The following is a 25,777-nucleotide window of genomic DNA, read 5'->3' on the forward strand; positions in this document are numbered from 1 at the left end:
ACTTTAATAGAAAAACAAAGTTTGTAGTTCAGTGCTTAATTTTGTTTTTTATTTAAAATATTTTTTCAGTTTTCTATCAAATTCTCTAAAGATTTTACAGTGAATATTATCATTTTAAAGTAGTATATTTTCAACTTATGGAGGTGGGGCTACGGAGCAGCAGCAGCTGTGTTTGTCTCCTGTCCTGTCCCCAGTCAACTAGGAATACCAAAGGAGATCACCTGGGACCACAAGACAGGACTAGAATGACTTCAGGAACCCACCAAACCACCAGTGAGTGCAAACACATGTGGCTCGTGGACAGAGAGGAACCTAGGGAGAGATTAAGTGGCTGGTAACAGTCTGGCAGTTTACCAGTTGAGACACCACCTCCAGTCTGTTTCACCAACAAAAAGGCAGCTGAAGGGAGGAGAGGACTCCCCAGATGTTGGGAACATGTGTAAGCCTGATTGAGCTTAGGGAGAACCACCCCCATCCTTGGATGGAGGTCTGAGAAGATAACCTCTTGGTAAGTCTCTCTCAACCGAGGTGAGCATAAGGGGGGGAAACTCAGACTTGGTTCTTTCTTTCTTGACTCTCAGGCCCACAGATACACCAATACTTCCCTCCATTAACTGCAGGCCACATGGCCACAGATTCACTTATTCAAAGTCACCTTCTGATCACAGAACAACACACCTTATTACACACTTCATCACACACCTCAGACCCCAGACAAGAGAAATTCCAAACTATATGGCCTTTTGATATCCATCTTCTCTCTGTCTCACCCCACAGGTTCAACCCCTATGTTTCTCTCAAATACCTTTGGATAATTAAGTTGCTTGTGTCATGAAAAATAATTGTCTTGTATCTCAACAATTCCTGTCATACCAGCCCCCTATCTTAGGGGCATGCTGACTGTTAAGAAACCTGTAATTTCTGACATATTTCAACAATAATTACCTCCATTGCTTCTCTATTTAACTCATGTCCACTTTGCTAATAAACGGACTCTAGGATTCTGGGACTCTAGGACTCAGATTCTAGGCACGCTAAGAGTCCCCTGGTGTCTTTTACTTCGTGTCACCCCTGTCATGAGCTAGAAAGAACCAGCCCGTTACCTTTCCCCTGGAGACCACCCCGCCGGAGAGGGAGAGAGATACCCCGAAACCCAGAGACTCACCAAATGCAACTGTGAGATCCATTGCTGCTGCCCTCAGAGGCTGGAGCAGCAGGGGGGAGGCCCTGTGCTGATACCAGGGGACAGAGAACTAACCAGAAAACTCAGGAGATCTATACCTCAGTGGCCTAGCTGTGGGGCTGTGAGAGTCTCTTTGCATAACCACTAGATTATCTCTGCCACACCCTTCTTTATCTCTTGGTCAGGAGTCAGTGATTAAGCTAAGAAGTTTACTTATAGTTTAAAAGTCCTCAGGCTCTCAGAGCCTACAGGGAAGAAAAAAAAAAAAGAGGCTTTTAAGCCACTGTGCTCCAACTCAAGGATTAAAATAATATTGAAACAACTATCAATTTCCACAGCTGTGAACCCTTTAATTACCTTACTTAGACACAAGTCAATCCGGGCAAGAGTGATCAGTAATTTGAAAAGTACTGAGAGGGGGGCCTTATAACATACTATATAAAATGAATAAAACAACAAAAAGAAATATTGGAGAAATGAACCAGGACAAGAGTCCAGCTAAAAGCCCCCCAAAGGTTGAAGTACAAAATAATTGAGGTCAACATCCAAACAGCAGTTAAGGAAATAATCACAGGAGTGAGTAAAGAGTTTGAAAGAATTGTCATCAGAAATGCAGAAACAACAAATGAGACTCTGGAAGAAAACACTAATTATCTCAAGGTTATTAGAGAGCTGAAAGCTGAAATAGCTGAGCTAAGAACACAACTAGCTGAACAAGCTGAAACAGTATTAGAACAAGATAAGAAAATAGATGAACTCCAGAAAACAGTAGAGGGGAGAGAGAAGAGAATAAAAGAGGCTTAAGACAGAATTAGCAAGACTGAGGATGAATTAGAGACAACTAAAAAAGAAGTAAAATATCTCAAAAAGAGATTAAGAGATACTGAAAACAACAACAGAGACCTATGGGATGACTTCAACAGAAATAATATACACATTATTGGCTTACCAGAGGAAGAAAGAGAGGAAGAAAGCATTCTTTAGGACATAATAGCTGAGAACTTCTCTAGTACAGACAACATAAAATACATAAAGGTTCTGGGTGGAGGGTAGATAGCATAATGGTTATACAAACAGACTCCTATGCCTGAGGCTCCAAAGTTCCAGGAGCTCCAAAGTTCAATCCCCACACCACCATAAGCCAGAGCTGAATAGAGCTCTGGTAAAAAAATAATAATAATAAATAAATAAAATAAGTTTTAAGAAGCCCAGAGGGTCCCAAACAAAATTAACCCAGACTTAAAGACACCAAGACACATTCTAAGGATAAAGAAAGGATCCTGTAGGCTACAAGAGGAAAACAAAGAGTCACCTACAGAGGAAAACCCATAAGATTAGCAGCAGACTTCTCCACACAAACACTACAGGCCAGAAGAGAATGGCAAGATATCTATCAAGTGCTCAATGAGAAAGGCTTTCAACCAAGAATACTGTGTCCTGCTATACTGTCATTCAGACTAGATGGAGGCATAAAAACCTTCTCAGACAAGCAACAGTTGAAAGAATAAGCTATCACCAAGCCTGCCCTGAAATGTTCTGAAAGGCTCCTATAAACAGTCAGACCACCATAAATAGACCATCTATTGAACACTCCTAAAATCTACAAGAATGGTATTAAAATATCATTAATATTTGATATCAATAAATGTCAATGGCCTGAATTCACTTACTAAAAGGCATATAGGAGAAAGATGGATCAGAAAACACAACCCAACAATATCCTGTCTACAGGAAACCCACCTAACTCAACACGACAAACACAGACTCAAAGTACAAAAAAGGTCAGGAACAGCTATTCTCATATCTGACACAATAGACTGTAAAATAGATAAGATTTTAAAAGATAGGGATGGACACTACTTAATGCTCATTGGATCAGTCAACAAGAGGACTTAACAATTATTAACATCTATGCACCCAATGAGAAGCCATCAAATACATCAGACATCTACTGGAAGAGCTACTGCAATATATTAACAGCAACACAGTCATAGTAGGGGACTTCAACACCCCACTCTCTCAACTTGACAGATCATCCAGGCAGAAAATCAATAAAGAAACAAGGGAGTTAAATGAAGAGATAGATAAACTAGAACTATTGGACATTTTCAGAGTCATTCATCCCAAGAAACTGGAGTGCACATTCTACTCAAGTCCACATGGGTCATTCTCAAGGACAGACCATATGTTAGGCCACCAAGATAGCATCAGCAAATTCAAGAGCATTAAAATCATTCCAAGCATCTTCTCAGACCACAGTGTACTTAAACTAACACTTAACAATCAACAAAAGATTAGTAATATTCCCAAAATGTGGAAGCTCAACAGTACACTACTTAACAACTACTAGGTCAAAGAGGAAATAAAGGAAGAAATCCCAATGTTTAGAGAGTTCAATGAAAATGAAGGCACAAGCTATCAAAATATTTGGGACAGAGCTAAGGTAGCACTGAGAGGGAAATTCATAGCCATACAAGCACACATTAGGAAATAAGAAAAAGCACAAATAAACAGCCTGATTGCACATCTTAAAGACCTAGGAGAAGAAGAACAAAAGAACCCTAAAGCAACCAGAAGGACAGAAATAACTAAAGTTAGGGCAGAAATAACATTGAAAAGAAGAAAACAGTACAAAAGACTAATGAAAGTAAATGTTGTAAAAATTAATTCCCCAATAAAGAAATTAAAATAATAAATAAATAAATAAAGTAGTGTATTTTTCAAAAAAAGGATTTAGGAGTACATTTTCTTTCTTTTTTTTATTCGAGGAGTTAATGGTTTACAGTAAAATATAATAGTTTGTACATGAGCAACATTTCTTAGCTTTTCACATACCAATTCAGCTCCCACTTGGTGCTCCTCCACCATCATATTCCAGGACCTGAACCCTCCCCCCCACCCCAGAGTCTCTTACTTTGGTGTAATACACCAAATCCAGTTCAAGTTCTGCTTTGTGTTTTCCCTTCTGTTCTTATTTTTCAACTTCTGTCTATGTGTGAGATCATCCCGTATTCTTACTTCTCTTTCTGGCTGATCTCACTTAACATGACTCCTTGAAGGTCTATTCAAGATGAGGTGAAGAAAGTGAATTCATCGTTTTTAATAGCTGAGTAGTATTCCATTATGTATATAGACCGCAACTTACTCAGCCACTCATCTGTTGTTGGGCATCTGGGTTGCTTCCAGGTTTTGGTTATTACAGATTGTGCTGCTATGAACATAGGTGTACACGGATCTTTTTGGATGGGTGTATTAGGTTCCTTAGGATATATCCCCAGGAGAGGAATAGCAAGATCATCACCTTTTTGGATGAGTGTGTTGGGTTCGTTGGGATAGGACTACCTTTTCATCTCAAGCCTACTTGCTGTTCCTGAACCTGCTTCTCCATTTTTTGTTTCCTACTCAGTTCAGCTGACATAGCTTCAAGGTTTACATTACCTCCTTGACTTTTAGAAGATTCTCTTCAGGGAGTCGGGCAGTAGCGCAGCGTGTTAAGTGCAGGTGGTACAAAGCACAAGAACCGGCCTGAGGATCCGGGTTCCAGCCCCAGGCTCCCCACCTGCAAGGGAGTCGTTTCACAGGCGATGTGGCATGTCTGCAGGTGTCTATCTTTCTCTCTCCCTCTGTCTTCCCCTCCTCTCTCCATTTATCTCTGTCCTATCCACCAGCAATGACATCAATAATAACTACAACAATAAAACAACAAGGTCAACAAAAGGGAATAAACAAATAAATAAATATAAAAACTTTTAAAAAAAAGATTCTCTTCAGAAATTTGAACTTTGGACTTAGAAAAGGCATGACCTGCAGTAGAGCTATTTAAGGGAAATACTACATAAAAATTAATTTTTATGACTCTAGAGAAGATTATACAATGTCAATATGCATCTCATTTTGACTTTGAAATATATTTTTTCTGTCTAACCATAATCTTAGTACCAGCCTGCCTGCATAGATTTCCAATACAGTTTAATATTGTAATTTATTTTATTTAACAAAATATGAGGGTCATTTCTTCCCACCTGCAAAAACTCTTAGGTATCAAGCAGATAGTGCTTGTTACTCAGTCATTTTTACTCATTTTAAATTAAATATTATGTTACTTCCACTCTGGTGTTCAGTAATTATGAATGATGTGAAGATGTCCTTGTGCAAATAGATTGATGAACGATTTGTGTAAGATAAATTACTTTAACTGAGATACATGGAATGAAAAATTTTAACTTCTTGGGGGAGTCAGACGATAGTGCAGCAGGTTAACCTCACGTGGTGTAAAGCACAAGGACCAGCAGTAAGGACCCCAGTTGGAGCCCCCAGCTCCCCGCCTGTGGGGGGGTCTCTTCACAGGCGGTGAAGAAGACTGTAGGTATCTTTCCCCTTCTCTGTCTTCCTCTCCTTTCTCCATTTCTCTCTCTCCTATCTAACAAAGATGACATCAATAACAAGAACAATAATAACTACAACAATAAAACAACAAGGGAACAAAAATAAATATTAAAAAAAAATAGGTAGTGGAGGCTTCTTTAAAAAAAAAAAAAAGGCGCGAAGCGCAAGGACCAGCATAAGAATCCTGCTTCCAGCCCCTGGCTCCCCACCTACAGTGGAGTCACTTCACAATTGGTGCAGCAGGTCTACAGGTGTCTTTCCTTCTCTCCCCCTCTCTGTATTCCCCTCCCCTCTGCATTTCTCTCTGTCCTATCCAACAATGACAACGTCATCAACAACAACAATAATAACTATAACAGCAATAAAACAATAAGGGCAACAAAAGGAAAAATAAAAATAAATTTAAAAGAAAGAAAAACTTTAACATCTTAATGTTCTTAAAATATAATAGCCATTAGAGAATATCTTTAAAAGTACAATACAGTGAACAACCTGCAAGGGTTTACAAGGCCATGTCTACATTACATATCATCACCATTTACAAATGTTGTCTTTATCTTGTACCTTATTTTAAATATAACTTTCAATCATAATTTTGCTAATCTTTTCTTTATAAATGGAAAAAAGTCAAATATGTATTTTTGTTAATATAAGCTTAAAGTACTTTCCAAGTAATTTTTTTTAATAACTAGCTTGAATTATTTGAGGAATGTGGTGATTCTGCAGTCCGTTGTTCTCAGTTATGATCTGCCTCAATAATCTTTGAGGCCAATTTTCCATAGCATTTAAGACTAAAGTCTAACTGGTTGAAAAGATTTACATAAGCTATTATGTTCTTAAACTGCTATCTTCTCGTTTTGCTCAACAGTCAAGCAGCAAGGTCAAAGCCTATTAATTATCACATCAAGCTCTTAACCCCTAAACTAAATGCTTTCTGCATAGAGTTGTTAGTGGTTTTAATTGGAAAACAATAGTTGGCAAAATAGCTTACGTTCAGGAAAGTAATCACAAAGTTCCTAAGAAAGGCTTTTCCCTTTTCTTTTTACTTGATTTCCCCATTTCTGAACTTGAGACCTCATTCTTATTATTCTATAAAGAAAAGAAAATACACACATATGCACACATGCACGCACACACACACACACAAAGTGGAAATCGTTGCATACATAGATTTTCTTTTAATATGCATGGCATTGTTAGTAAGAACTCATTCATTATAAACTGGTGGTAGTTGATAATCAGGTGTGGGACTAGGGACACATCTCTTCTTCAGACACTCTATCAGTGACCAAAAAACTCCATCAATTAGTTAATTAATTGGAGAGACAGAGAGAAATTGAAAGGGAAGGAGGGGGGAGGAAGGGAGACAGAGACAACTGTAGTACCACTTAACTCCTGAAGTTTGCACCCTGCAAATGAAGAATGTGTCCTTGTGCATTGTTACATATATGCTCTACCAGGTGCACCACTTCTCAGGATCCTCCCATTGATAAATTCTGAAAACGAGCCACTTCGATAAATGCTCAAAAAATACATTCTTCCATTTCTTCCAATTCTTTTAAGAAACTCAGTATACGTGACCAAGAGAAGCAGAAGTAACATTCACTATGATTGTAAAGTAACTACTACTAGATGGAGTAACTTTGTTTTGAGGGAGAGACTAGAGCACTGCTCAACTCTGTTCTTTATGGTGTCTGGGATTTAACCTGGAACCTCACCATGCAAGACCTATACTCTACTGCTAAGCTGTCCCCCAGCACTTCACTTTAACAGATTTTTTTTTTTCAATTTTTATTTATAAAAAGAAAACACTGACAAAACCATAGAATAAGAGGGGTACAACAACACACAATTCCCACCACCAGAACTCTGTATCCCATCCCCTCCCCTGATAGCTTTCCTATTCTTTATCCCTCTGGGACCAAAGGACATTATGCGGGGGGGGGGGGGGGGGGACAGAAGGTGGAAGGTTTGGCTTCTGTAATTGCTTCCCTGCTGAATGTGGGAATTGACAGGTCTATCCATACTCCCAGCCAATCTCTCTTCTTCCCTAGTGGGGCAGAGCTCTGGGGAAGCAGGGATCCAAGACACATTGGTGGGGGTCATCTGCCTAGGAAAGTCCAGTTGGCATCATGGTAGCATCCGGAACCTGGTGGCTGAAAATAGAGCTAATATATAAAGCCAAACAAATTGTTGACTAATCATGAACCTACAGGCTGGAATATTGCAGATGAAGATTTGGGGTCTCTGTTTTAAGATAGCTACTAGGCCTATTTTAGTTATATTCTAAAGGATCCATGACTATACTAGTTTTTTCCTGAGCCTGACATCTGATATGCAGGTGGATACAAGTTACTATCTGGGGAGATGATATCATGGCTGGAAAAAGGACCAGAAAGCTTGATCAGGGAAGAGAATATCTCCTAAATATGGGAAAGGTGTATAAATATTGTTGACTGTAAACCCCATCAATTTATCTGATCTGGGGCCCATATTCAGTATAGGAGCCTATGTAACCTCTACATCCCTATAGGTAGGTCTGAGCTCACATTCTGTGGTCATGAGTAGGAACATTCAAAGCTGCCCCAATTTCAGGACCCATCTTCCTCAGGTGGTAGATAGAGTATGTTCTCCAGCCTCCCTTTGGAAGATGGAACATTCTCTACCACTGTTGATCCATATTGAGGGCAAGGTCCTATGGGGGCCCACAAAGGGGGCCATTGTTTTGTTCGTGATGGAGGTGACCAGCGACAATGGAGAGAGGGATCTATTCGAGGTCTAGGCCCCACCATGTCTGTGTGGGAATCTCAGGACTCTCAACTAGTGCCCTAGCTGATGGGGTGGGCTGATAGTGACTAAAGAGTCATCATTAAAGTATGCCATTCTCTGCCATTCTCTCCCCTTTATTCAATTTTTATAATCCTTATTTTGGTAAGGTTAGCTTTCGAGTAACTGAGCGAAGTGTAATAGGAAGTAGGTGAGAAGTGTATCTAGGTCTAAGTAGAAACTATTTCATTAGGAACTGTATGGTGTCTTTTTAGGTCTTTCTACTTACTTGCTGCATATCTTAACTCACTCCAGACTATTGTGAACTTTTGCTTTCAGGTATATATTTTGCCCTAATTTATGGATACATGGGAAAATGTGCCCTATCTCATGGGACCTGGTCTATATCTAGGTTTTGGTCTTTGTTAGGAAGCGAACCACCTGAAATGGAATTAGAGAATCCTATGAGAAAGGAAAGGTCTCACCCGAGTAATGAGGGTGAAGGGTTGACATTCCATGCCTGATGTCTCTGGACTCAGTCTGAAGTGAAGCATGCTGAGGTGGTATGCATTGCATTGATTAGGTTGAGATCAGCAAATGCAGTATCACTTCATATAAATTGAGCAGACTTTTTTTATTTAAACATTCAAAAAATTTTTTATATTTATTTTCCCTTTTGTTGCCCTTGTTTTATTGTTGTTGTAGTTATTATTGTCATTGTTGGATAGGACAGAGAGAAATGGAGAGAGGAGGGGAAGGTAAAGGGGGGGAGAGGAAGATAGACACCTATAGACCTGCTTCACCACTTATGAAGCAACCCTCCTACAGGTGGGGAGCCAGGAGCTTGAAACAGGATCTTTCTTCCATTCCTTGTTTTTTGTGCCATGTGCACTTAACCCGTTGCACTACCACCCCACTCCCTAGAAGATTTTTTTTTCCTAGAAGATTTTTTAAAACTTATTAGACTGTTTAGTTTTTGTGTTCCTTTACACACTTGAGTACTACAGGCTTACTTCTGTCAATGAAAATGCTCAATGAGATAGGTAAGAATTTGAGAATCAAGTCAAGATTGCCAATACACATGCATATGTGAGATAAAGCTCTGCTATAAACCTATCCCAAGGCATCTCTATTCTTCTTTCCCAATCATTTATTGCAATGTGCCATAGAAGCTATAATATCTGCATTTTTGGCTTTTTTTATAAGCAACTTTTGGAGCTCCCATCCTGGAAAACACTGAAAATAAGGTAGTACAGGTTATCACCTGTACCTGTTTACTTTGGACACAGGTTTGGAACAGGATAATAAGATATATATAAAATTGAAACCCTAGTTTGTCATTCATTAATTTAATACTTTATTCTGTTGATTGACCACTATGATCAATGCCAGTAGCTGTTGTATAAGGCAGAGAAAATTTACTGGTGTGTAATTCAGGATATAATTCCTTTTGCCTAGCTTATGGTCTAGAATATTAAGGCTATAAATAATAAACAATGGAATGATTTTGTCTCAAAAAGTATATATTTGTGTACCGTTTCTGATCTTTTTCTTTAAGAGTTTATTTATTTATTAATGAGAAAGATAGGAGGACAGAAAGAACCAGACATCACTCTGGTACATGTGCTGCCGGGGATGGAACTCAGGACCTCATGCTTGAGAGTCCAATGCTTTATCCACTGCGCCACCTCCCAGACCACCCATTTCTGTTCTTTTTCTTCTCTCTTGCTGTTTCTTTTTTTTTTTTATTTTTATTTATTTATTGGATAGACATAACCAGAAATTAAGAGGGAAGGGGGTGATAGAGAGGGAGAGAGACAGAGAGACACCTCCAGCACTGCTTCACCACTCATGAAGCTTCCCCCATGCAGGTAGGGACTGGGGACTTGAACTTGGGTCCTTGCTCATTGTAACATGTACGCTCAACCAGGTGTTCCACCACTTGGCCCCTCTCTTGCTGTTTCTAACACTAATTTTAACCACTGCTTGTGAAACCTTTGGTTATCGCTGAGGCTCGGTGCCTGCACTATACATCCATGTTCCTGGTGGCCATTTGGTTTCCATGGTGGTGGTTGTTGCTGTTACTATTATTGCTGTTGCTATTGTTGTTGGATAGAACAGAGAGAAATTGAGAAAGAAGGGGAAGATAGGGGAGAGAAAGATAGACACATGCAGCAGCTGCTTCACCACTTGTGAAGTGACCCCCACCCTGCGGGGGGAGTGGGGCTGGGGGGGGTGGAGGTTCAAATCGGGATGCTTGAGCTTCACACTATGTGCGCTTAACCTGATGCGCTACTGCTGGGACCCCTTTGTGAAACATTTTATCATTTTTATTTTCTCAAAACAAACTGATGATAGAAACAGTGATTCATTTCATATTATCAGAGAAGACAGTGAACAGATGCTATCAAGAACAAATCCCCCCCTCAAAAAAAAAAAAAAAGAACAAATCCCATTCTTCTCATTGGGACTGGTTGATGAGGCATAGATATACCCTAAAGTTAAGAATAAATTAAAATTTTAAGTAGTGCTTTGTCAGTATACTCTGGTATTACATGCATGATCCTGGCCATTTGAATTCACATGTGTGTTTATTTGGAGACAGTGTAACATAGTGATAAAAAGCCTAGACTTGCTAGCTGCATTGATCTTTTTTAAGTTACATCAGTTTCCTCATACACAAAACTGGTATGATAGTGATATTTCCCTCATAGGATAGAGTGAACATAAATAGGCAATGAGCATGAGGAGCATTTCATTCTTGATTCTAGGTATGGCCCTCTGTCCCAGGAGAATGCACTTTGTTTACTGCTTTATAGGGTTCCCCAGCAACACTGCTTTTCAGACCTGGGTGACTGATAAGTCCCTTGTGTTCACCCTTCAGTAGCTCCTGGACAATTTTCAAGAGACAAATAATCTGGAACCTGAGACCAGGTAATGGAAACAAAGATTGGCTCTTCAAGACTGTTAATGAACTTATGGAGGGATGAGGTAAGAGTCAGTAAAACTACAGGCCATTTCTACGATTGTAAACGCACCTTCAGCTGTTTTCTAGAGTTTTGACAAATCTAATACTGACTGCTTTTGGTTTCGGGGCTTTTTCTGGCCTCCAGTTGCTGGAGCTCAGTGCCAGCATACGAATCTATCACTCCTGGTGGCCATTTTTTTTCCTTTTTTTTTTTTAATTCCATTTTTTATTTGATAGGACAGAGAGAAATCGATAGGGGAAGGGGAGAGAGAAAATGGGAGAGAAAGACACCTACAGATCTTCACCACTTGCAAAGCATCTTCCCACAGGTGGGAAACAAGGGCTCGAATCTGGGCACTTACGCGGTTCATTGCACTTAGTACTATGTACACTCAACCAGGTGCACCACCACCAGCAACCTAGTTCTGACTGTTCATGCTTAATTTCTAGTGCTTGTCAGAGAAACTGAGCTTGAAAGTGTCCAATTTGCCATTTTGTTGATATCACCTTCCTGGATAAAATTTACCATACTTTTCCTTCCCCAAGGAAAGAGATAACTTGAATGGTCAGAGGTGTTCTGAGAATTGAGTAATGAGTAATAAATAGTCCACACCAATTATAAATTCTCCATAAAAGTACTGCTAGTAATTACTGCAGTAAAATATAATGTGACTTTAAATGCTAGATATTCTTGTTCTAGAAAAAAATTCCAGCTTGCAATGGCAGTAATTGCCTTGCTTCTGACTTCTAAATCTAGCATCTTAAATAACTCGGATGTCAACCTGCTCCTCGACCAAACTCTGAATCCACAGATATATTTCATAAATACAATAAAATCTCTATAAGGAAAGCAGACATGCTCACAATTATACTGCTGACACAGAAAACTCCTGTAAAGGATGACAAAATATAAAGCCAGTTTATGTGTCAGCAGAAACAACTAAAACAGAATCTTCAACACAGAGAAACTCACATTGTTCTTCTTACTTCCCAGAAGTTAAGAACCCCAATAATAGGGCTGGGTCAAAACCTGCACTTTTTGAAGATAAAATTCAGAACATATTAAAACCGTTTATTTTTCCATGTTATATAGATGTCTTTCATTGCCTGGACACTTGCCCAGTTATTTCCCCATGGGGATAATGACCTGCCCACTGAATACCAAAGAGAAGTTGCATAAAGAATCATTGTTAAGATGTATGATTAACTTGGCTAAAAACTAACCAAGTTTTGCAATGAAAACCTTCCCTCTCTGCCATTCAAAACTTTGTAAAAGATATAGTCATGGTGTTTTTACTAGTGCAAATACTTATTTAGTATTTGTCAGATATTATTTTTAACATGTGTTTCATATCAGATACAAGAGAAGGCTCGTGAAATCTAAAAATCAATAAATACTGGCCAAATATACTTTGAAGAAGTCTTCCAGCACATCTGGCAACCTCTGTAAAAAATTAACTCCACATCCTGGACTCTAGGGATAGTCAGATTATTAACTGGTTTTGCAGAAGCGCCTTGTGCAAGCCTAGGCATATAAAAATATTTTAGGTCTGTAGACCATTAAATACTGGCTAGCCTACTGCATGAGAAAAAAAATAGCACCTTTTTTTAAAGGATTTATCTAGCTTCACTTATAGAAGAACATTTTAAAAACCAATTTGTTGTCAGCTGTATTCAGTAATTTAGATTCTATGACTAATGTTTTCTTAAAAGACCAAATATCAGACTTCAGTGTTTAAGAAGAAAAATTAAACGTTAGCATTGTACCATAGAACAAATGATAAGCACGTTACTCCTGAATTTGACATAGTTCCTCTACATGAAAATATGAACATTTCTTACATAATATTCTGTTCCAGACTTCCATTTTCTTTTTCTTGTCAAAAGAACTTTTTTGGAGGTAATTTTAAAGAGGAAAAATACTAAGGCATGTATTATTTTCAATGAGAGATATTCAATACATTCTCTGTTTGCCCTAAAGCCCAAGAGTGTTTGTTTGTTGCTTAGCTTTGGCCTAGAAATAAGTCCTTATATTATCTTTATGTTGTATAATGACTCTGAATTACCATATTTTCCTCCCTGTACTCAATAGGAAAATACTACTTAAATCTGTGTTGTTTCCATTAGGCATAAACTAGTTTAATATAGCTTAGAGCCCCCCCAGCCCAGGGTGACTTAAATATATATACTGAAAAAAATACACATATTATATATACTGATACACTGACCCATGTTCACCTTGCATAGGGCCCTGGCACTGGTATTTATTTTTTAAGTTCCTCATCATAATCTAAAGGTATTACTGAGGATGACTAGAAAGCAATGTATCTTAGATAAGAGAAAAATCCATTCATGGACTAGACATGCACTAGTCATGGACAAATCCAAATGATTCATAAAATTGAACCTGAATCTATAGAAACAGTTTTGAAGATTCTTTCTTCCTAGCCACATTGTATATAGTCACAAATAAATAAATAGTCTGGAAAATCAAAGCAGTTTGCAATTAACATATTTATCTAAATAATTTAATTTAATTTAATTTAGAGGATAGTCTAAACAATTCAACTTTTACACAGTGGAAAAGCGTGTGTTGGGAGACAGGATGGGGGTGGTGTAAAGTGGCAATGTCGGGCCAGGTCCTATCTAACTATTAGGTTGGAGGGTACTTTCTACCCTCCTATATGCTGTGTTTATAAGTATGGTCATGCATTATAATAGGCTACCAATTACTGAATTGTAGAGGGAGCAAACTCTAACTTCAATCTTAATTCTGACATTGCCATTTTTTTCAATAAGGAAACTGTATTAGGATGTGAGGGCGATCTGGCTGCTACATCTGTCACCCCATTGATCACCAGGGTTGGTTCTGCTGATCTGACTGGCTCCGTGGTTGTCCCCTTCCTCCCCCACCGCTCCATGTTGCGTGCCTCCCAAAGCTATGTGCTTGGTCAACAGGATAGCCTTCCTCGAATAGAGATGGACCAGTCTTCCGTCAAGGGAATACGAGGAGTTGTACTCCCCTGCTAGAACCTCCAAACAAGCTCTCAAGGAAACCATATTACAAAGCGATCATGCACACTGTCCAAAGTTACATATAAAGTCACACATGAGGCTGCCATAGTTTATCCCAAGTCTGTCTTGACTCCAAAGCCCATGCTATAAATAACTGTATCTAATTACTGCTGTCAATTTTAAAAGACATCACTTAACCAGCAAGGATGTATTAATAGATAGTTTCTGACTGTGTTAGTCATGTTATCTTTTCAGAGCCTAATTTCTCATCTACTAAATAAGGAGAGTGTACTAAGTCACCCGTTAAATCTGCTCCATCTAATCTACAAATAGTATATTGTTCTGTAATATATAACCTCTGGCCACTTAAACATAATTTGAGTCCTACCAACCAGATCAGTGATGTAGTCAGCAAACATATTGATTGCCTTTCTGAATCAGGCACAAGTTACAAACAACATGTCACAAAATAGTTTTTTTTTTTCTTTAGAATTGTACTGTATGTTATGGATAGAATATATGTGATTAATCTGGACTCCAGGCAAACCAACTGCTATGTGTCTACCTTCCATTGTGTTTTAACTTACAAATGAAGATGTGATTACTGATTCTGGTAATGCTTTTGAAAATTATGAGATAATTCTTTTATTCTTTTATTGGAAGGATTAGTGGTTTAGAGTACAGTTGACACATGGGTGCAATTTTTCATTACTACATGAGAGGTGTCTACAAAACACTTTTCACTCACAATCTAGATCCCTTTCCACCACCACATACCAGGATCCCAACAGCATCCACCCCCACTCTCTTCTTCTTCTTTCCCAGGGCCTTTTACTTTGGTGTAATGTACTACATCCAGTACAAGTTTCATTTTGTATCTTCCCTTTCTGTCCTGATATCTAAAGTTCCACCTTTAAGTGATAATATAGGGTATTCATTCTTCTCTCTTTGATTGTTCTCACATAATATGTATGTCATTGTTAGTTATCTTTGGCCACACCCATACAGAAAAACAAATGACTTCAGTTTGAGTGGCTTCAACAACAACCATTTAACATTTATTACAAGTCTGTGGGTCAGTGTGTGGTTTTATTTATCTGGCTACATTTTTGGCTTCTTATTTTATTGTGTGGTGTTTTTTTTTTCTCTCTCTCTCTTATTTAGTAGAACAGAGAGAAATTGAGCACTTGTTTCACAATTTATCAAATTACTCCAGCTGTCACTTCATACTCACCCGTTCGCTTCCATTTTCACAGAAACATTTTAATTACTCACATCTGGAAGCAAAGCTTTATCCCACCTACCCCACCCCCCACCCCCCACCCCCCACCTCAAGAGTTGCTGGTCAAAACCAATTCCTTATTCAGTGATTATTTGGCTTATTTGGCTCCGACCTACAGCTCCTAAAAGATAAGCCATTAGAGAATGTTTGTTGGGGCAGAGTGACCTCAAAAAAGAAACTTAAATCTATATTATGTGAAACACTGGAAGGTAAGAAGGCTATCTGGGAATGAAAGGCAAATGAGAGATAATAGCTACTTCCAAATATTAAAAGTATTGTTTCTATGAACAAAGGAGTAAAACTGTTCTATGTAACTCAAGAGTGAGCTAGCTCCAATGAGGAAAGTTTCAAGGATCCAGATTTCAGTTCAAGTTAGAATAACTTTCTAGCAATTGGAACCATACTTTAGTGGAAGAAATGAATACTGTGGCTGCTTAAGTCTAAGGCATGGTAATGGTCTCCACATTTTTTTAATACTTTCTAAAATATTTATTTATTTTCCCTTTTTGTTGCCCTTGGTGGTTTTTATTATTGTTGTAGTTATTATTATTGTAATAACAATAATAATGTAATGTCATTGTTAGATAGGACAGAGAGAAATGGAGAGAGGAGGAGAAGACAGAGAAGGGGAAAGAAAGACAGACACCTGCAGACCTGCTTCACCACCTGTGAAGTGAGTCCCCTGCAGGTGGAGAGCTGGGGGCTTGAACTGGGATCCTTACTGCCGGTCCTTGCGCTTTGTGCCACATGCACTTAACCCGCTGCCTGACTCCCTAAAATTATATTTCTTATAAATTAAAAATATTACATCAGCAGGAAATCCCATTAATAAAATTCAGAGCACTAGCATATTTACTTAACAAATATTTTACTTGGTTAACTACTGGACATTGATAACCTACCTCTAGTTTTTATTGTAATAAGAACACAATGAGAAATCTATTCTCTTTTATTTATTTATTTATTTATTAGATAGAGATAGAGAAAAATTGAGAGGGGTTGGGGGAGATATAGTGAGGGAAAGATACAGATATACACCTTCAGCTCCCCTTCACACTCGTGCAGGAGAGGACCAGGGACTTGAACCTGAGTCCTTGTGCACTGTAATGTGTGTGCTTAACCAGATGTGCCACCAGCTGGCCCCTAAAATCTACTCACTTAATGAAATTTTATATGTGAAATACACTAGCATTAACTATAGGGACAATGTTGTTTTGAACTTCAGAAATTGCTATAAATAAAAATGTTTCACTCATTGAGTAGCACTTCATTTTCTTCTGCCATAATTACTGGCAAATATAATTCTTCTCCTTCTCTGTGCTTACCTCTCAGAACTGGTATCATTCACTGTTTGTTCTTCTGTGTTGGATTTATTTCACTTAGCATAAAGTCCTCAAATTTTATTCATGTCATTACATATGGTAAGTTTTCCTTTTTTCTTAATGCAGAATAATATTCCATTGTATATTTATGCCACATTTTATTTATCTATCCATAGATACTTATTCTGTTCCTATATCTAGGTTATTGTAGATAATGCTACAGCAAATATGGGAGAGCAAATAACTGCTCAAAAAAAGCTAGGTTATTTATCATTTTGTTGAGGAAATTCTGATTTACAAAATTGTAGTCACAGGAGTAAAGTTCTACACCTCCCCAAAATAGATATCAGCACACTTCATCCACAATCAGATTGTAATCCTTGTAGACTCTAGAACATTAAATCACCAAATCCACTCAACTCCCCTTTCAAAACTAAATGTTCATACATTCTCTGATATTAATCCAAAAAGAGAGAAATGCTTACGCCAGATTGTAAATTTATATACTGCTTTCTCCATAGATAGACCTCTGGTGGAAAGAAAATATCATAGCTAAGCAGCTAAAAAGTGTACTTAAGTGACAATCTTGAGTACTTTGTAACTACAATGCAACAAATTAACCCATTAAGTGGTAAATATCAGAAACTTCTTTTCAGTCATCATTTTTTATTATTTCTTTATTGGGGGATTAATGGTTTACAGTCGACAGTAAAATACAGTAGTTTGTACATGATTAACATTTCCTAGTTTTTCACATAACATTCAACCCCCACTAGGTCCTCCTCCACCATCATGTTTCAGGAGACCTGAACCCCCATCCTCCACCCCAGAGACTTTTACTTTGGTGCAATACACCAACTCCAGTGCAAATTCTGCTTAGTGTTTTCCTTTCTGATGTTGTTTTTCAACTTCTGTCTATGAGTGAGATCATCCCATATTCGTCCTTTTGTTTCTCACTTATCACAGTTAGTATGATTCCTTCTAGCTCCATCCATGATGGGGTGAAGAAGGTGAATTCACCATTTTTAATAGCTGAGTAGTATTTCATTGTGTATATATAACCCCACTACTTACTCAGCCACCCATCTGTTGCTGGAAACCTGGGTTGCTTCCAGGTTTTGGCTATTACAAACTGTGTTGCTATGAACATAAGTATACACAGATCTTTTTGAATGGGTATGTTTGGCTCCTCACCTTTTTTGTTGTTGTTGTTTTTTTTAACCCCTGGGCTTCCAGCTTCTGTGCTGAGACTAAATTTATTTCCCTTTCTCATTTTCTTCCTTTCTCTCTCTTTCCCTCTCTTTCTTTCTTCCTTTCTTTCTTTCTTTCTTTCTTTCTTTCTTTCTTTCTTTCTTTCTTTCTTTCTTTCTTCTCTCCCTTACTACCAGAGCATTGCTCAGCTCTTGTTTATGATAGTGCTAGGCCACTGAACTTGGTAACCCAAAACTTTAGGCTTAGTAGTAATTTGCATAACCATTAAGCTCTCTCCCCCATTATGCTCCCTCCCCAGCCCCAAATTTTCTAGCTTCTAAATTCCCTTTCTGGCCTTGATTCCTTGCCCTGCTAAGGCCCTATATATTTCTCTGCAAGTCTTATGGGGCCTAGACACTCTCGTCTACAGCCTTGTGTTGCGGGACAGTCACCATTTTTTCACACTATAAAATACATATGAAGTCTACTTCTTTTGCAAAGCTAAGATTTATTTTTCTCTGATTGATAAAATGTTCAGAAGTCATACATTATTGTTGTTCTCTATAAAGAATTGGTTACCTAGATACGGGCACCAAGTAGAGTCTGCAGTTTGAATGAACAATACTTTATGCATATACGCACTTGTTATTATTTAAACATATATGTTTTACTATGGTTATAAAATAAGACAGAAACAGGTTGGGGGAATGGATCAACTGGCCGGTGCCCATGTCCAGCAGAGAAACAATTACAAAAGCAGACCTTCCACCCTCTACACCCCATAATGATCCTGGGTTTATATTTTCAGAGAGAAAAAGAATAGGAAAGCCTCCAGTGGAGGAGATGGGATTGGGAACTCTGGTGGTGGGAGTTGTGCTGAATTATACCCCTCTTATCCAATGGGCTTGTCAATCATAATTAAATCAATAATAAAAAAGGGAATAAAAATACACCTCCAAAATCAAACAAATAATTCATTTTAAAGTACTACTAAGCCAAAAGCAGCTCTTCCCTCTGAAAGTATTTAAACTATACTGACAGACTAAATTATTATTTCCCAGTTTACTGTCATTTCATTAAGGGATTATATACTTACAACCTTTACACTGCCTCTTGGTAGGGTAAATGAGAGATGTTCCTACCCCCCACCAACTTTGGGTTTGGTGATGTGAATTTTTAGTAAGTGAAATACCAGCAAATGCTATAGGAACTGAGACTCCAAATATGTCTGCATATATGGAGGGGATGGGATACAGAGTTGTGCTGGTGGGAATTATGTGGAGTTGTGCCCCTCTTATCCTATGGTTTTGGTCAGTGTTTCCTTTTTATAAATAAAAATTTTAAAAAAAGGAACTCAACATATATTTTCACAAGCCTATACACTACCAAAGCTACCATTGCTGTCGATTTTGTTCACTTAGTTATGCAATTTGTACACTGCACAAAAGCACAAGGTAAGGGAACAAGTGGGAGTGGAATACCCCCATGTGTGTAGCCATCCCTGAGTGCCGAAATGAGAGTACATCAGGCCTAGTGTAACCCACCACCCCAACTTGCCCGGACTAAAGGGTTTCCCAAGGTATTCAAGATATGAGACTTTCACTGCCATAATCAGCACAGACTTGGACAAATCTGTACTGATGATGGCACCAGAGTGCTTGACTCCTACTTTTTGATAAACCTATTAGAGCCTTAGGAATGAGGTAAGTCTCTTTTCACCACTAATTACAGTAACTGGCAAAGATGTGTTGTTAGCCTTGAAATCTTGCCGGCAAAGCCTAAAACAGTGATGTCACTTTTATATTACTTCTTTTCTCCTTATTTTTTTCAAGGTCAAAGAGCCATGTAATCATGCCAACATCCTGACCAAACCTGATCCAAGAACCTTCTGGACTAATGATGATTCAGGTATTTTTGGATAAAGTACATTCTGATCCTTTTTTTTTTTTTTTCAGTATCTAATCTATTAGATGCAGTTGTATGGATTGTGAAGTATTGAGTGCTGAAAGAATAGAGACATGTGTCTGTTTCCTGGAGTGAAGTACACAGGAATATTACATGGTGGACATATACACGGGGGGAAGATTAAAAATTTAGGGTACGTCAATCTTTAGAATGCTTGGTGGAGAAGTGGCATCATTTGCATTGTTAACCAAAAGCATCAGTTAACTGAAAATCAGGAGGGTGGGCAAGATAGTATAATAGGTATGCAAAAGGCTGCCTGAGACTCTGAGGTCCCAGTTTCAATTTCTGGCATGACCATATGTCAGAGTCAAGCAGAGCTCTGGTGAGTGAGAAAGATTGGATAGGTAGATGGATAGATAGATAGATAGACAGACAGACAGACAGATATATAGATAGAAAGAAAACTATCAGAGGAGGACCCATTTCTGAGGTAAAATATATATGTACTTCCAATTACATAACTGAATTTTTCACTCAAAGGGCAGGATAAGTAGAAAAGCATCTTTGTATTCTTTTTCTTTTCTTTTCTTTTTTTTTTTTTATGAACTTGAGCCATAAGGTCTGATTGCATGAAGTAAAGACACTGAAAATGAGAAAGGAAGATTACATAAGAGGAGCTGAGCATAATTAAAAGAATGGGGAGTCGGGCGGTAGTGCAGCGGGTTAAGCGCACATGGTGCAATGTGCAAGGACCGGCATAAAGATCCTGGTTCGAGTCCTGGCTCCCCACCTGCAGGGAAGTCGCTTCACAAGCAGTGAAGCAGGTCTGCAGGTGTCTGTCTTTCTCTCCCCCTCTCTGTCTTCCTCTCCTATCTCCATTTCTCTCTGTCCTATCCAACAACAACAATATCAATAACAACAATAATAACTACAACAACAATAATAACTACAACAACAATAATGACAAGGGAAAATAAATAAATATTTTTTTAAATTTAAATAATTAAAAGAGTGATACAACAACTTTCACCTCTTCTTTTTTTTTACCAGAGCACTGCTCAGCTCTGGTTTATAGTGGTGTGGGGGATTGAACCTGGGATTTGAGAGCCTCAGGCATGAGTCTTTTTGCATAACCATTATACACCCCCCCTCACCTCTTCTAATTAAATAGGAGCTAATTAAATGGAAAACTAGTAATGATGACCAATATTTGTATTAGGCCCCTTCCCACAACTTCACAAAACGGTTCGTAAAAATCGATGTTAGTGCTTGCAGCAACCCAATGAAATAAGAGGTCTCTCACTATCCCCATGAGAGAGATGAGATCAAAAACTCTAAGAGATTAGTTGACAAATTCAAAGCTTACAACCAGAAAATAGCAAGGCTTGGATCAGAATGAAGAGCTTACTCGCCCAGTTCTGTATCACACATCCCAGGAAGAAGAAGCTCTCCTGTGAGAAGCAGCTTGAACTAAATCTGTGCTTTAATCTTTTCTTTATGAAAGAGAACCAAAGAATATGCCTATTACCAGAAGCAGGAAGGGTTGGCGAGGGGAATGAAAAACTCTCCGATTTTTTTTTTTCAAAGACCAGACTTATGATCTAAACTTATCAATTTTACCTGTCAGATTTTTTTTCTATCTTTATTTTACAACTTTTGAAAAAAAATGATGAAACAGAAAAATTAATTGGCCTATTTATGCCATCATTGTCATCCTTCAGTACTACAACAAAATAAGCCATTCAAAGGCTAGTACTGCTTTTAGATCTATAGCACATATGCCTTTAAGAAGCTATAGAGAACAAAACATAATTAAAAACAAATGATTCTTGAATTCTGTAAATGGGAGCATGGGACTCTATACAAGATAGGTTTAATAACTGGTGTCCAGATACTTTTAGAGCTGGAGAAATTATGTTAAACAAAGAAAACCAATGCAGAATATATTGGGTTGTAATAATAAAGATATTTTTCATCTATTTATTAAAAAGATTTTATTATGGTTATTTTTTCATTGGTGAAGTTAAAAAGATATGGGTTTTTTTTTTACAGCAACTCGTCCAATGAACAGTCTTGCCATTTGTCAGTTTCTAAAATTGGGTCTATATCCAGTAAATCTGCAGGTGGGGGTGACCAATCACTGACAGAGATAATAAGATCCGCTATCATGATGACTTCATGACCCTTCTTATCTTTAATTAATTCTTATCTCATCTGAAGTCTATTTTTTTCTAGCATGAGTATAGCAAAGTCACTCTCTTATTCCTACTCTTCACATGGTATTTATCTGTGCTGTTTATTTATGTTTAATGTCTCTGTGTCTTGGAGTGCTTCTCATATATCAATAGTTAGGTTTCTTTGTAATCCCTTTTTGCAGTCTCTATTCTTTATTTAATATGCTTAATCCACTTACACTTAATGTCATTGTTGACTCAGTGACATGTAACTGTATCATCTTGATACTGTTTTCCTTTGTTTAATTTTTATTTCTTTATTGGATAGAGACAGAAAGTGAGAGAGAAAAGAAAAATGAATAGAGAGAAAGACAGACAGACAGACAGGAAGAAACAGATACCTACAGCACTGCTTCACCATTTGTGAAGCATTCCCCCTGCAGGTAGGGACAGGGAGCTTGAACCCCAGTCCTTGAGCACTGTGACATATACTCTACCAGGTGCCCCACTGTTCAACCCCTTGTTTTCTTTTCTTTCCTCCTCTTTGTGAAACTGCCCTTCATTTCTTGACTTCTGTGGGGTTGCTTGTACATTTTCTTTGAATTGACTCAGAGGGGATTGGGGAGATAGCATAAAGGTTATGCAAAAGCCTTTCAAGCCTGAGGCTCTTGAGTTCAGAGATTCAATCCCCAGCACCACCATAAGTCAGAACTGAGCAGTGTTCTGGTAAAAACAAACAAATAAAACAAAAACACGAAAACACAAACAAACAAAGAATTCACTCAGAGGTTGCTTTTTTATTTTACTTCATTTTATTGTCTATAACACTGCTCTGTTCTGGTTTGTAATGATGCTGAGGATTGAACCTGGTGCATTCAGTGATTCAGGCATCAAAGTTTTTTGTTTGTTTTGTTTTTTTGCAAAATGATTGTTATTTCTCTATCCTTAATTGTTGATTTTTAACAATTTGACTGTTGTGTGTCTAAACTGCAGTCTAAGATGTATATTCCTCAGGTTTATAAAATAAAATATTCTACTCTCAGTTTTCTTAGAGTTAGGCTTTGGGGTATATAATCATTCCTCTTGTGATTTCTACACTGTGGCCTGCTTTTTCTTCCTCAGCATATTGGCACACTAAATAAATTTTTTTTCTCAATGTCTTAAATTCTGTTAGGAGCAAACACAAGCTAAAGAAATTTCATGTCAATACTTATGAAGCATGAAGTATGTGCACTTATAATTGATATTTACAAAAGCAATATTCTAGTCATATTATGGATTTCATTATTATAAGTTTTACCAATTCCAGAAATTGCTTTGAGAGTATGGTTCCATATTTCCTATGGGAAAAATATTCAAGTGAATGCAATATTTCCATTAGATAGTAATTTGCTTATTTAATCTAAGGTGGTCTTTTGATGCACAATTTCTATGACATTGAATATTATCGGTAACTTACCTGAATATCTTGATAGAAATAGAAGCTAAGTTTAAGATTTTTTGTATTTATTTTTTCTGAGGGGAGAGAGAGAGATACTAGAACATTGGTCAGCTGTGACATATGGTAGTGCCTGGGACTGAACCTTTAGGATGTCGTGTATACAAGTGTAGTTTTGTGCTTCTGAGGAGTTAACTTTCAATGTCTTTTGTTTGTTTTGTTTTGCAGTAAGGAATTATTAAAACATAACTCACTGCAATCCCACGAGAATGCTAGATTTTTATGTCCACTATTTCTGTGTGATTAACAGAGGAGAAGACTAGAACAAAAATAAGTTTTCAAAGATTTCTTAATATTCTATGAGCAGTATATGTTCATCATAAGCAGTAGTAAAAAAGATAAAAATTAATTACCCACAATCGCAATGCCAGCACTTTTTTTGTTGTTCTTAACACTCTGAACATTCTCAACACTTGTACTGACAACAAACAGGCAGCATAAATTTAGGTTCCTTCCTATTGTCTTTGTTTTTTAGTCTTTGAAACCCGAGTTGTTTACTTTTACACACCTTTGTTTTGTTTCAATGGTTGATCCTTCAGTGGCTCGTAACATCTTCTTAAATTAGAATTCAAGGTAGGATGTATTTCCCCACACTTTCAGAATGTGTTTATTTCCCAGTACTAACTAGTATTGGCAATTCTGATAACATTCTGTGTTTAGAGGAAATCAGACATTTAAGTGGCCTAGCCTTATTGTGTTTTTTTTATATTATAAATATAAAGTTTATTTAGCATATTGTTTAGAAAAATAAGTTCACATCATTTCAGAAAACAAATAAAATGCTTAATTTATTAGTACTTTATTAAGGTCAATGTTAATAACACTGAGACAGGAAATCTAACTCCCAATATTGGAATTTCGGTACTTCTGTTCACATCCTTGTTCTTTATTTAGCAACTTTAATTCATTTAAATATGTTGTCTTTTGAATTCTATGTGCCTTTTTACTTTGTGGTCTTTTTATTCTTACTAAGTAAGGTACAGATATGTCAACAAAAGCACTGAAGGCTCTTTTCGACTATAACAGGGTTAATTTCACCACTATGAAAATGTACATTCAGTTCAACAGAATTCCATCTTGTTGAAGCCAAGTTCTAAGTGTTTTTAATTAGTTATTACATTATGATATTTGACTGTTGTTTGCACTGTATTATATTATCTCTTAAAGTCCAACTTTAGGGTGCCCTCAAGAAGCTTGTTTTATAATGCTATGAGCTGTGGTCTTAGCTTTTATCAGTACTCTGAACACAAGATGTAACAATTCACACACATTTTTGTAGTGACTAAAATCTGTGGTCTCTGAAAAGTAACAAAGATGAGAAAATGATCTCTTCAGAGATCACTGAAAATAGTTGGACATCAAGACGTTACCTCATCTTGCTTTCTGTAGGATTAGAACAAAAGGTCTCCTCAAGGCCTTCTACATGCCCATCAACAGAACATGTTAAATAAGGGGCATAGAAGATTTAACATTTGTGGCTGCAAATGGAACTTGCAGGCATAGATACAGAGTCCTGTGAAGAATTCCTCTCTCATCATTTTGATAAAGAACTTAGATCTCATTTTTAATGGTATTAGTGAATGTTTCTAAACTGCTGAAACTCGTGTTTTTGTTTTGTTTTTATTAAACCAGGTGTTTTAGAGTTCTTTTCACTCCACCATTAGTTAGTTATACAGACTTTTCCCTCCTTTGGATGTGTGCTGATCATATTACTAAGATTGATTACTTGGTTCCATAGTGTAGTTTACATGAAAATGATATTTTCTACTTGATTGCTACAGATACCAAGTTTGCTAATTATTTATAAACCCATCCAATAAGGGAAATGGGAATGTTTCAGAATATATATATGTGTGTGTGTGTGTGTGTGTATACACACACATATATATATTTATGTTTATGTTTTCAAAAAAAATGAAGCCTCTTTTATTCAAAATTCTGCCTCATTTCTCTCAAGGAAAAAGATAGCACAAAACCTAAGACTTGCCTAAGAAACCCATTTGTACTCTCATCATTTATAATGATCTAATTATATCCCTACAGTTATTCCAGGTAGCAAACACTATACCAGTTAAGACTCAATGCAC

At 37.5% G+C, this 25,777-nt stretch overlaps 1 protein-coding gene across 1 annotated transcript in view; it reads left to right on the forward strand.

Moving 5' to 3' along the window:
- SGK1 (serum/glucocorticoid regulated kinase 1) overlaps positions 1-25,777 on the forward strand; it is a 142,460-nt gene that overhangs the window by 86,444 nt on the left and 30,239 nt on the right. The window contains exon 3 of the mRNA XM_007520024.3: positions 19,946-20,021. Within this exon, the coding sequence (XP_007520086.1) occupies positions 19,946-20,021 (76 nt within the window). The remainder of the gene's footprint in view (positions 1-19,945; positions 20,022-25,777) is intronic.

This window comes from Erinaceus europaeus, chromosome 4 (genome assembly GCF_950295315.1).
Source record: "Erinaceus europaeus chromosome 4, mEriEur2.1, whole genome shotgun sequence".
NCBI classification, from domain to species: Eukaryota; Metazoa; Chordata; class Mammalia; order Eulipotyphla; family Erinaceidae; genus Erinaceus; species Erinaceus europaeus.